This window comes from Nicrophorus vespilloides, unplaced genomic scaffold, assembly GCF_001412225.1.
Source record: "Nicrophorus vespilloides isolate i.1.1-1 unplaced genomic scaffold, Nicve_v1.0, whole genome shotgun sequence".
Classification (NCBI taxonomy): domain Eukaryota; kingdom Metazoa; phylum Arthropoda; class Insecta; order Coleoptera; family Silphidae; genus Nicrophorus; species Nicrophorus vespilloides.
In genome coordinates, this window is record NW_017097102.1 from 45,720 (window position 1) to 59,909 (window position 14,190).

Below are 14,190 nucleotides of genomic sequence, written 5' to 3' on the forward strand. Positions count from 1 at the left end.
CCAACGAGAATTGTGATGTTTATTTATTACATATTAAAAATATTGGACGTAAAATCACCCTCTAACTCATCACATTGAAGTTGTTCTAAAATTATTTATTCTTATGAGGTGTGCCTGAAAAAAGTTGGGAAACACTGCCATAGACGACCATAGTCAATGCGCTATGAACATCCGTTAGTCATTAGTCTATCCTTTGACATTTATACGCATGATATAAAATACAATGTAAAACCAACAGTCGTTCCAATTTCGCATGTGACGTACGTTGCAATCAGATTGAAAAATATGAAGTAGTAATAGATAAAGACAAGAAACGCATAACGATTAGTCGTTTTAAATTATATTGATTCATTGAACTAAATCTAATCAAAGAGAAGTATATATTCTGATTAATACATATTTAAATATTCTGATAATAGTTTTTTTTTATTAAAACATAATTATTACAATCATAAATTGATTCCAAATATTATTTTATTAATTTCATGCTTTGAGTTTTCACAGTTGCGGCATTGGTGACCTTGTATACGACTGGTCGTATCTTGTATATTTGTAACATGTTATCATGATATAAACCAGCTGCCATAATTATTTCAAAATTATGTTCGAACAGACAAACCGAATATGATACTATGTGGAATTCTTACCGCTGTTTTGCTTCCAATACGATAAACAACAAAAAGTTTTAAATAATAATATTTATTGTAGCAGTCATAAATCAATAGAAATAAATACGTATTTATAAATAAACTCATAATAAAACAAAAATAAGAAAAATTTATTCAATAGGAATTGATTTTATATTATTATTTTCAATCGATAAGTATTTAGACTTTTTGGGTAATCAACAATGTTTAGTCTATTAATATTCTATTTAATCATTACAAAAAAAATGTTAATAGATTTTTCATTTTATTTTTGAATAAATTTTATATATTTAATAATTATCATCATACAAATAAAAACTTGATGTTAAATAAATAAAACATTTAAATATATACTATCAAACTTGTACATACTTACATCATGTGCGAAAGGTAAAAATGGAATGGATAAGTATAAGAAAATATAATCAGAATTCAAGAAAAATAAACGAAATATTTAAAAAAAATGATGTTTCCGAATTTATGATTTTTCTTAAACACACCTTGATTTCAATATACAATCAAAATTAATGTGCAATAAATAATAAATTTTACAAAGTTTAAACAAAAAATATTTTGTGCCATTACATGAGAATTAGGAACATTGGATAGGTAAAATTACCTATCATATCTTTCAATTTATGAGCTATAAAAGTGTGTGATAATCAGCATTAGTTCTGACAATTAATGAGATTATACTCAAAGATATTTTATATTTGACATATTTATTAGGATAGTATATTTACTAAGGCCATTGGTTTATGGTAGTATTTAAATCATTTTAATTTAAATGTTCTTATACTCCACTTTTAGTATAATCTTTGATTTCATCAGGTAACTAACTAATTGTCAATATTTTTATATTAAAATTTCATGAAAACTATATTTTTGTATTATGATTTAATTTGGTATTTTTTCAAGAAATGCCATTCGATTTTTTTATGAAACACAAGTTGCATACGTTTTCAATACTTTTACTAGTAATTACTTATAAAAGAAAAGTCTGTCTTAGAAACAAAAGTTTCTTTATTTGTGTTATCTAATGACATTTTTATGAAGATTATCGTAATTTTTTTATACTAATTATTTTTAATTACCTTTTTCACTCACAAAGCCATATAATACAAAGAAGTAAATTAGTTTCTTGCATTTCCCTTAACATAATTATTGGAAATAAATGCCATGATGTATGTGAATAGTATATTTTACTTGAAAATATTAACTTTTATTGAAAGAGTAGATATTTCGTTGTTAAACTAATTATAGTTTCTCTAATATTTGTATATTTTTAAATTTGATTATAAAATGTTTTGTCGATTAAATATCGGGTTTTTACGGTTTTCTAGATTTTATTTGTACCTGGGAAATTTAAAATTATTTACAGATACGACTTACGAACAAAATTCTAAAACCTCTAACTTGTTACAAGGAGATATACAGTGATAAAAAATTAACTGTCCAAACAAAAAATGATAATTTCTTTAATAAAATATAATAATTTTGTTGCTTTGGTTTCGTCGTTTTTTATTAAATAATTGAAAAGTATTTGTAAGTAAGTATCTTGTTTATTTTAATCTATTTTTTCAAATTTATGCAGTAATACGAAATTTAACATATATAAAAGTAAAAACCATGATAAAATGTCGTAAAATAAGTATATTTTGAAATTTTTAAAATTCCGGATACCTGTAAATATTTTTATTCGCGAGAATCTAAGATAATTTATAAAAAGTTAGATATTGAACTAGTAGTAGGAAAGGAAACTGTATGGAAACAATATTTATAATATAATAATCTATATATTACACAAAAAATTATTTGTATATTTATTTAAATTATTATTACTATATACTAGAATTAAAAATAAATACAAACCAATTATTTTCTTAGAACCATTTTATTATAAAAAAGGTACACAAAACGTTATTAAAAAATATGTACAATGTAAAACAAAAATAGAACAGACAAAATAATTAGTATACACTGTAATAATTCTAAAAGTTTAAATTAGAATAAGTAATCTTATCATAAGTTTATCATGAGTTTTTTTCTCGGGAAATATCAGTCTTTAAAATTGCTGAGAATTTGGGCGAAAAATTTGAAATAAGTTCAGTTTAATGAATTGGGCTTGAAAAAAAATAATATTTGCGTTTGTTCTGAAAGATTTCCGCCCTTTGAGAACAATAAAAATTGTAAATAAATAAATAAATCATATTGTTAATTATCCACCAGTCATCAATTATTCGCCGATAAAATACCGGACTTTAATAAGAATACTTCAAACATTTGCATTATGAAATGAATGCCTGTTTAATTAATTAATTGGCGGCGGAAGGATTTTAGTATTTGCTTGTGGTCTGATCTGCAGTCCAGTCGATACCAATTGATTGTAATTAGTTTACCTGCGGCCGATGAACTGGTGACACGGTGATGCTTTTTAAGAGCACCCCAGAGAGAAAAACGAAGGCAGTTTTATGACGTAAATTTGTATTTATTAATAAATTACAATTACAATAAATATAATACATAATGTAAAACTGTCTGGTCGTTGGAAGACGTTTCTTTTATATACCTCAAGCATATTTCTGTGTAAGTTATTATTTTATAATCTTCTTTATTTGCGATGTAAAATATGTGAAAATTATTTATTTATTATATACGTGTACATATATATATAATATAGAAATGAGTGAAATACTATTCATTAATACATATCTTAGAAATATAATTTGATTTTCTCTTTTATATATATATTTTAGTTTTAATTTATAATGATTTTAAAGATTTAAATATTATTCTATATATATATTATTGTTCTAATTTGTAATGATTTTAAAGATTGAAATATATTTCTATATATATTTATAAATATTAATTACGTGGCATATTTAGTTTACAATTTGAAAGGCATAAGTGCTACTTGAATTTAATATTTATATAAAGACCATTCTTATTACAATATCTTATAGTGAATCCTTATTACAATATCTTATAGTGAATCATTATTAGTATATAGTGAATGGTTTTTCTCACTTTTGTATTTTGTAAATATCGACAACATCAAAGGTAACAAACTTGCTTGGCTGATGTATATCATATTTTGTATTGTTAATTCTCCCATTAAAAAATAAATAAATCTAAAAGTGTACTGCTTTCAGTTTGTAACAACTTACTTGAAAACTAAATGCTTCAAAAAAAAAATGTGAATAGATACATTCTTGTACAAACGCAGTGTTACTTTGAAAATATTAACTATTACTAATATGAACCATTTTTTTTTCAATAGGCTAAATGACATCAGTTAATGCTTTGCTCCAGATGGTTGAATATCCATAGTTTTACAAACCCAACCCGCTATATCAACATCTTCCGCGTCGGACTGCTTTATCCAAACATGATTCTATAATGATTAAAACAAGTTTTGTAAACGTATTTTTCGTTAAGTAAATGAAATTATTAGAGCAATAATTTTAATAATCTTAGAAAAGTGATTAAGTCGTATATTTACCATCAATGACTTCAGATCAGCCCGTTCGTCGGGATTCTTCTTCAAACATCTATCGACAAAGTCTTTAAAGTCATCGCTAAATATACCATTGGGTAGTTTTGGAGGCGGTTCGTTCACGATGTAGTCGAGCAGCTCGAAGATTCCCATGGGACGTGGAGCATTCGCGTGTCCCGGAGAATCGCCCTCCGTGTTAGATCCAAAGATCGCCGACAATGTCTTGGCACTTGGAGGCGGAATTGGATACATTCCTATAGCCATCTCTACCAATGATAGCCCCAGTGACCAGATGTCACTCTGAACTGAATAGTGTGTACCCTGGAGTCTTTCCGGCTAAACAAATAATACATTTAATGAATGATAACAGCATAGATAATAGATTACTTACAGACATATAGCTCCTTGTACCAACAAATGAATTAGCCATAGAATCAATCAGTTGCCCTGATACCCCAAAATCGCAAATCTTAATCTCCCCGCTACTATTTAATAAAATATTGCTTGGTTTTACATCTCTATGAATGATAGAGTGTTTATCTCTTAAATAACTTAGACCTTTTAACACAGCTGAGGTAATTTTACCTAATATATTCTCAGGTATTAGTCTTGCTTTCTTAAGAATAAGATCCAATGAGCCAGCATCCATGTATTCCATGCAAATGCTGATCTCACCATCACTGTAAAAGGCAGCATAAAATCCAACGATGTGTGCAAAGTTACATTCATGGAGCACCTTCAGCTCTCTGATTATTTGTTTCTTGATGGCAGGCTTTACTTCCAGGTGAATTAATTTCCTGGCCATTATTAAGCCTGTTGACTTGTGTCTAACCTTCATCACAACACCGCCATTACCTGAACCAAGCTCACCCAATTTATCGAAATCATCATCACTGACATCTGTGCCAATCTTCTCTTTCTGGCATAGGAATACTTCTATTCTCCGTTTCTGTATATCATCCATATCAAGCTCCTCTAGCCTTGCTGTCAAATCATCAATGCTGCTCCCCTTAAGCAAATGATTCGACCTGAAAAATCTTATTATTAATAAGAATTCTTATATAAAAGAAACTAACGTATTTGGTACTAACGTATTGGCATCAGCAAATGAAGCTCCTCCAAGGATGACACCAAATGATGTTTGGTCGATGGAGCCAGGAGGCAATGTGAGGTTCAATTTATTCTTCGACATTTTCTCACTAATGACTATTTAATAAAACTATATATCATACAAAAATAAACTTCTCCACTTTCCTTGAGTACATTAAAGATATTACTACTGCATTATTCAATTCCCGGATTCAATTGATATCCTAATGTTATGAATAAATAATTATTCTAGTGAACATTAGCTATCATCATTTAAAGCTTGAATTAATTAACGGTAAGAACGTTCCGAAAACAAAAACATCAATTTTGAGGCACCTTTACATGTAGCTGTTATCAAAGTTACGATGAATTTGCGCCGTGTATTTTGGCGTCAAACATTAAAGGCAAACGAAGTTAACAACTTATTCATCTCTACTATCCCAAACCATGTTTTTTGGGTTTGGCTTGCGGTTACCAACCGAAGGTCATTGAAGTGCAACCAGTTGCCTAACACAATTTATCATTTGAAATTGTTTCCAGCAACTAACACAACAAAAAATATTGTACAATATTAATGTTTACATGTATATAAATACAAAAACTGAGAAGTATTGCAATCGATTCCACATAAAACGTTAAAAGCTTCGCTTTCGACACTAATTATTATATAGAAAATCACTTATTTCTATCAACTGGGAACTATGACAGCCGGATATTTAATCAATGAAGTCTAGTTCATTCATGGGGTAGTTCACATATTGTAAAAGCTTTACTATGCAAGTGAATTTACAGCGCATGTACACATGTACCGACTAACAGTACATGAATGACCATTGATTTCATTCAATTATCTATAAAAATAAGGTGACCAATTTTTTTACAATGAAAAAATTTAAGAAAAAAAGTACGTAAATAAATGAAACATAATTCAAACAAAAATACACTAATTATGCTTATATCCCTTTTAATTATTTAATTAAACGAGTATTTTTCCATTTAATGATTTACCAATTTTCTAACAATATATTGGAAATTTCTGAGCAAGAAATATCCTTCATATTGAATTTTACGGCAACTAGAGTATCAACATTCAATCTTGATTTCCCTTTTGTCCAAAAATCATTACCAATTGAAAAAACTCTGCTGCATTAGTTCCAGGGCAGCACAAAGTAAATTCAATAAGAATTACTAAATTTTCATATGGAATGTGTTCATTTTTGAAATGGTTAAATATTTTATCAATTTAAACATGTTGATTTCCCCATTATTGTAATTTATCAGAATTTAAATATACATTCAGACTTCTAATTTCTTCAAACTATCAGGCGAAAAGAGGAACAGGTAGGAGGACACTTTTTGAGGAAGTACAGAAACTACAAAAGAAATACTGTCCTCGCTAAAGGAGAACGATTGGTCACGTTAATAAAAAAGGACCTTCATTTTTATAGATCATTGATTTATGATTAATAATTCTATTAACCCTTAGGCGACCATATTAATACTAAGAAGTCATTTTCTAGTTCATTCTATTCTCTTTTTATATTTCACGCATAATATGGATTTCATAGTTACATTTATTGCGTAAGTCGTTAGATTACGTTTATGGCTATATTTTATTGCTGTAAACTAGAATATTCTTTCAAAAAAGTGTGACTTTTCCACGTGACGCGGGTTTTCTTTTATATAATAATGTTTTCCAAAATTTGTCTCCTAAATTTGAGATGCGTCCAGAAAACATAAGATACTGCATTGGGTTGCTTTCTAATCGAATAATTCATAAATTCCTTAATCAAACTTCTTTCACATTAGGTGATATTGGACTTAGCGTGTTTAGTAGGATCCTCAAATTCAATTATGTATATAAAAATATATAATATATATGTACTCTAATCTATAAAAATATAAAGACTAATAAGATATTGTATACTCAAACAATGATGAAATGTATGTAGATACATGTGCTACTGTACATAGAAACTGACGTAAACAAATTGGTGCTGTTTATTGTAGCCGGATTATGTTAGATTAAGAAGGCAGAAGTGACAATTAATTAGTTTACATAGTAACATTTTTAGAAGTCATTCGGAATACTCGTATGTAAGATATTAAATAAATACATAATTTTCCATGATGTGGAACTTTCATACTAATATTTATTTATTACCGAATTAATACTATCAATAATTATAGATTATTAACAATGTTATTATATATAAATTAATGTTAATGACCATTTATCTTTTTCATGTGCATGTAATATGATTAGAGTATATACAATATTTGTTTTCAATACAAAAAGAAAACCATTTAAATAGTAATCTACTAAATACTAGATGTCACCACAACAAATTAAAGCAAATTATAATCGATCCAATTCGGGGAATTCCCTATTTCATTTTTGTATATGTTATTTACACACATAAGTAGTAAAAATAGGCACAGTTATATACTGTAAAAATGCAGATTAAGAAGAAATGGTATTACAAAGTACATTAAATAAATTTTTAATTTATTACTGGTTTTACTTTCTATCTGATGATATTATAGAAAGACAAGAGTGCAATAGTAGATAGAATCATAAACAGGGCCGTCCTTTGCTTTTGAAGCTCCGGACATAAATATAAAAACACTGTTTGAGGGCCCCAAATTTCGCGGGGCCCCGGGCATTCGATTATCCGATCCTATCGACGCCTTTGAACTTTTTTAATGACTTTTTGAAAAACATATTTTATAAATTAGAAATATCACTAATACCCGGGGTTGAAGTTACATAAGTTTCGCAAAGATTTGGCATGCGTCCGGGATTTCCCAGACATGTCATTTTTTGTTATGCGTCCGCGGACGTCCTTGAGTGATTTTTTAAATTTATATTTCTTTATATTTAGGCAATTATTTTTATAAAAATAATAAAAAATATTTTTTTACTGTTAATGTCGTAGTTTATCTCATATATTAAACATTATTGTCCAAAATTACTGTTTTCAGACATTGCAATCTAATAAAGCTAAATTAGTAAAACTTTGTTAGTATATTGATTATGAGTTTTTTTTCTTTAGATTTTAACCAAATATTTTTTTACAAAAATGTAAATATTATGTTTAATCTAATAACTTATTATATCTTATTAAAAGCAGACATAACAGAATTTATTGTAAACAACAGGTTTTAGATTTTACAAAAAAATATTTATGCAACAAATAATATTAACATATTTATTCTTTGCGTTTTATGAATTGTGAAAACTGTGTTTGCATGAATGGTTCCGAGGACAAGCGTTTAATTTTTCATTAATCATTGAATTTTATAATTGAAACTTAAAAAATAACTTCATGTACATTCTTGATGTATTTAACTTTTTACATAATATTTATAGCTTTCCATAAGATTGTTTATATTTATTGAAATCCCGACATTCGAGATTCCGACTGTATCAAAATCCCGACAACCATACATAAATGATTTTGATACAGTTGGGATTATGGTTTTCGGGATTTTGATACTGTCGGAATTATGATTGTCGGGATTTCGATATATTAAAAAAAATGTTTAGATTTTCCTTCTCATTTCTGGTTAATTTTTGTAAAAATATTGTTAGTTGAAACATTATTGAAACTCTCGCGATTTTTAGTGTAAAATGTAACAATAATCCATTCTAATAATATTATTACAATAGGTAAACAAAATTAGAAAATACTTAAAGGTGAATTAAAAGAGAAATTCAATATACATAGTTTTAATTCGCTAGCCTTTTGGTTACAATTGTGACTATTAAAGATTATTATTATTAGTTTTAATTTTAATTAAATACATTTCAAGAAAGTATCTTTCAAATTTATATGAGTTAGTGTTAGCGAGTGATAATCTTATTTTCATTAGTTCATGTAATCTTCTTATTGCAGAATTTTTAGAGGTCATAGCTAAATCCTTTCTAAATAGGCATTAAAAGATCATATATCGTCTAGCGAATGTTTGTTCTACTATAATTTTTTGGATGTAAATTGACATTTAAATCATTTGTTGAAGTTACGCAAAATATATGAAGTTGTACATCAAAATTACACATAAAAAAAAATTAATATAAATTGAAAACGAAACAACTCTAAATATAAATAACTGAATAGAAATTAGAACATAAACTAAATAAAAAAATAAAATAACAATACTAGTTGTTTAAGTTTAAATCGGAATATTAATATTAAATTTTGTAATATATTTATTTTACAATTTTTTATTAGTACCAATGGGACTAATAAAAAATTGAAAACAAACGGTGGCAATCGCAATCCCGACGTTCGAAATCCCGACTATATTGAAATCCCGGCTATGTCAAAATCCCGACTACCATAATCCCGACAATCAAAATCCCGACTATATCGAAATCCTGACAATCTAAAACTTAATAAGATTATTAATTGTTGCTATTTATTGTTAATAACATAAACTAATTTTATTATAGAATATTTCTTATTCTTAAGTTTTATAATGAATAAGTCAAAGAAAAAAAAATACAATAATAATTAATATTATTTATTGTCATTAAAAATAAATAACAACAATTAATAATCGGGATTTAGATTGTTGGGATTATGGTAGTCGGGATTTCGATATATTCGGGATTTCGATATATTCGGGATTTCGATACAGTCGGGATTTTGATTGTCGGGATTATGGTAGTCGGGATTTCGATACACTCGCGATTTCGAACGTCGAGCTTTCAATAGACGGTCTTTCGGTTGTCGGGCTTGCGATATAGACCCGAAAACAGATACTTCAATAAATCATAAAAGAATATCATTCATAATATTAGTCAAGTTGTGATTTATGGTTTGTTGTTACTTCATGTTTATCTTCTATATTTCTACTAAAAGTTGCCATATTTTAGGAGTTCTTGAATCACCAATTGGCGTAACTGTGACAAAACTACTACTAAATAAATAATTCTACTATATTATAGATGCTACACTTTGATCATTTATAAATAAACCAAGAAACGATATCATTGAAATAATATTAGTCGTTGTGTGATTGTTATTTTTATTTTTATCCAAATTCCACGAGGAATACCGAATTGTACACTTTGCCACTAACAAATACATTTCAATCATTGTATGTTATATGCTTATATAATGATATGACTCTTTCACTATTGAACACGAAAATTTGTGTTGAATTTATATCCACGTTATTGTAGAATAAAACTCAGTATTTGCTATGTAAGCTTCTGCTACTCTGTTGATATTTAAAACGTAAAATGTAAGAATAACATTTTTTTTGAGAGAATCCTTATTTTATCTCAGCTATATTATATAATAATTTATAAATTCTTTGAATAATTAATAATTAATTTTTTTATTTTTATTTACACCAATTTGGACCAAATGTCTATGGAAGGAACACATTGTGCTAAATAATAATTAAAATACAAATTATGTAATTAAAACAATTGAATAAATTTTAATTCTAGAATATACAAAATTTATTACTTTTCTTAAATTAAGTTAAAATTAGCTTAAGCGCAAAGCAGAAGTGAGTTAAGTATTAAGTACTTAAGATCTTAAAAAGTGACTTAATTAAATTTTATTTCCTTAGTTTAACTTTAGTTACATTCGAAATAATCAATTTTCAAGCAAAACTGGAACCGAACCGTAAACTGTAACCGGGACAATTTAAAAACCGGAACTAAACTTTAATATCGGTTTGACTCTGTCAAAAACTCGATTCACGATCAATCGAAATTGGTGCGTTAACTACCCCTAATATACAAGATGTTCTTTCTGTGTCCAATTGTGCGAAACTAGTTGCATATTAATAGAATCTATAATATGAAAGTGATTTCATGGAAGCCCACTAACACAACAAAATTCAGCCATTTCTAAGAAAAATTTACAGATTAAATAACCACCACAAAGTCAGCTTTAGATAAACTTGTTTCAGATTAAACTTTATTTCATTTATGTTGTGTATATGTGAACCTAATTAGTATGATTATTAAGTAAAGAAACGAACGAACGAATTCTATATTATTATTTTCTACTTTTGAATTTTAACTGTAACGAAGAATTGACCACTAAAATTTCTCCTTGTAAATTAACGAAATAACTGAAAAAGTCAAAAAATTTAAATATTAAAATCAAATACCTTTATAGTGGAGAATATAATACAATTCACTAACAATTATTTTTTTTATACAAATAAAATTACATTAATTTTGAAGTTATAAAATATTATAATTTATAATATCAAACAATAGGATTTTTTTTACCTGAATAACTTTGCACTAAATTGGTAACTACTCGTAAAAGATGTTATAATTCAGTCGCAGTAAATGGCTATAACCTTTATGATGTGCTCTCAAGGTTATTCCACACAATGACATCGGTTCACTTATTTTTTTAATCTGCTACTGCAATAAAAATGCTATGAATATCATCTTCCTCAATTTTGAGTGTTTTCAACACCTTAGTTGTTTCGACATTTATATAATAAGAATGAAGTATATAAACTTATTCAGGAATACATAGCATAGTGTGGTTAATCGGTTCTATATCACTGTTTGAAATTAGTTTTAAAGTCATCGAGGCGGATTAAAATTAACATTATAAAAAGAGAAAACAAACAAAGAATTTATTTTTATTTTACTCAATTAAAAAATTGAATGTTTCAAACCGTACAGAAGCCACTGCGAGGTTTTGCTGTATTATTTTGCAATGTAAGAATAATAAGAATATAGCATATTTTACTTTTTTTTCTATATGTCCTTATAATTTATTTATATTTTAGAATGTAAAAAATTAAAGTAGATGATGACGACTTTAATATTTTCACCAATATTTTATAATAAATGTGTGAAAATACTCAAATGAATAAATTACATTTTACAAGCTAATATTACTTTTAAATCGAAATATCTACAATCACAAACATTTTCTAGTAATAATCAGAGAGTCGAACCGAAATTAATTTCTTTCCGGTTTACGGTTACTTTCCAAGTAAATGTTTATCGTTCCAGCTTCGGTTTCGGTTCAGTACCGGATAAAATCGAACCCCTGGTATATACAATTATCAAGTTTCCATACGTTTCCAAACGTAATTTGTTTATGATAAATAAATCAAATGCAACAATTTGAGCAAGATTTAAGTTTCTTATCAAAATCCTTTCAGAAACCGTAGAGAAAACAGTTGCAGTACGAACTTTCAATTCATGTTACGCAATTGCAGGTTTCGACTATTGTTATATCAGGCATTTATTTAATGAATCTGCAAGAAAGAGTTTCAGATTATAAAAAGCTTGATTTTTTTTCATAATTATTTTTTTAATATATTTAAAATTCCAGTTTCTATTTCCGCATCTTTGCTTTTTCCTATGAATATGTTTGCATCTCTAAATGTTGTTATTTTTTTGTAAATACTATAAACTTAAACTTGTTTAAATATAATAATAATATTTATACTAATATAATAACAGTATATATTACAACAGCTATACAATTACAATAATAGTTAAAAAAATAAATAAATAAAAAAACACATGAATATTTAGCATGGATTTGACTGTCGGACTTTCCATCCAATTGATTTAATAGAAATTCCTGTTTATATAAATATGTTTTCTTTTTTACTTGTTTATATGTGACTGTTACAATAAATATTATTATTTATATAAGTTTCACGTTTTAAAATTTATTTTCTATTTAATAAACAGTTATAGATTAATTTTGACTTATATGCTTCAAATTTAAAAATAGGTACCAGCTACTAGATTAGTACCTAATCTATGAAAAAGTTAATAGACTTTTAGTGATAGACCTCTACTTTTTGAATATAGGTCTTTCCGCAGTCAATTTATTTATATATTTAACATATTTATTGACCACTGTTATGACCAAAGGGCCATTTTTTTTTATTTTTACTATGTATCAGAAAAAATAATGCACTTACATACAAGTAAAATCTTAAAAGGACATTAACACATCATAGTATTAATTTAAAGTGTGATTTGCTCAGATTTTGATAATTATTAGTCTAATAATAAATACAGTTGAGAATAAGAAAAAAGAAAAATCTATAAATATTATTAAAGAAATAACCTAATATAATTTATTACCAATAATTATAAATGAAATAACAATTCTTTATAAATTATAAAAGAAAGAAGATCGATCTGAACGAAAAGCTTCGGATTATATTTTCTATTTGAGTGATTTAAAAAAAAAAATGTTATGTTGTTATGGAGTATATTAATTATATTTGACCATTATTACACCATTATAGTCATAAGCCTGCAAATCATCAATATAGAAATGCTTCTTTTTGTATAAGAAAGTAATTAAAAATTTCCATCCGAAGCTATGGTTCACTTAATTGCACAAACACATGACATGATACAAGTCACATAAAAAACAAAGCTTACTCGCGATACCCTTTGATATTATTTATACAGCAATACATCAAAATATCATAGACCAGGGGTCGGCAACGTGGTGTTAAAGCTCAAAAAGAGACTTGATTGTATAAATAAAAATTTAAGATGAATTTATTTTGTTTTGTTTAGAATTTTAAACCGGAATACAATGGAACTTCGCTTAATAAGCATAATCTTCGGATTATATTCGGATGTTTACTCGTAATTTCTCCATATAAACTAATGTAAAATACGATAATGCATTCCAGTGCAGAAAAAAAAGTATAAGTTAGTCGCGCTTGTTAATGATTTTGTTTTTTTCATATCTATAGCAGCAGATTCACAGTCAAAGGAAATAGTGGAATCGCAGAGCATCAATATACTACTGAATGGTATCTGAATGAATCATCATAATGGTAACTATCCACCGGGAAAGATTATCCATTTAATGTCAACCGCGATCTTAAATTTACTCTGATGAACAGATTGCGAATAAAATTATACGACATAAAAAAATATCTATGGTCATTTTTATTCTTGGTGTTTTTAAATTT

The 14,190-nt window shown here is 26.9% G+C and overlaps 2 protein-coding genes across 2 annotated transcripts in view; one reads left to right on the forward strand and one right to left on the reverse strand.

Annotated features, from left to right (window-relative positions):
- Positions 1–14,190, forward strand: part of LOC108558924 (synaptic vesicle glycoprotein 2B) — a 35,648-nt gene that overhangs the window by 6,886 nt on the left and 14,572 nt on the right. The window lies entirely within an intron of this gene.
- LOC108558925 (dual specificity mitogen-activated protein kinase kinase dSOR1) lies at positions 3,663–5,796 on the reverse strand. Its single transcript, XM_017916003.1, has 4 exons — positions 5,238–5,796; positions 4,538–5,174; positions 4,153–4,482; positions 3,663–4,044 (listed from the first exon to the last, which is right to left on the reverse strand). The coding sequence occupies exons 1-4, from the start codon at positions 5,336–5,338 to the stop codon at positions 3,946–3,948; spliced, it is 1,167 nt and encodes a 388-aa protein (XP_017771492.1). The 5' UTR covers positions 5,339–5,796; the 3' UTR covers positions 3,663–3,945.

Excerpts from the sequence above, each read along its gene's own strand:
- LOC108558925 (XM_017916003.1), bottom strand. The coding sequence starts at position 5,338 with ATGTCGAAGAATAAATTGAACCTCACATTGCCTCCTGGCTCCATCGAC. Across the intron at positions 4,483-4,537 it reads GTACAAGGAGCTATATGTCT|CCGGAAAGACTCCAGGGTAC; the intron begins GTAAGTAATCTA and ends TTATTTGTTTAG. Across the intron at positions 4,045-4,152 it reads CTGATCTGAAGTCATTGATG|AATCATGTTTGGATAAAGCA; the intron begins GTAAATATACGA and ends TAATCATTATAG.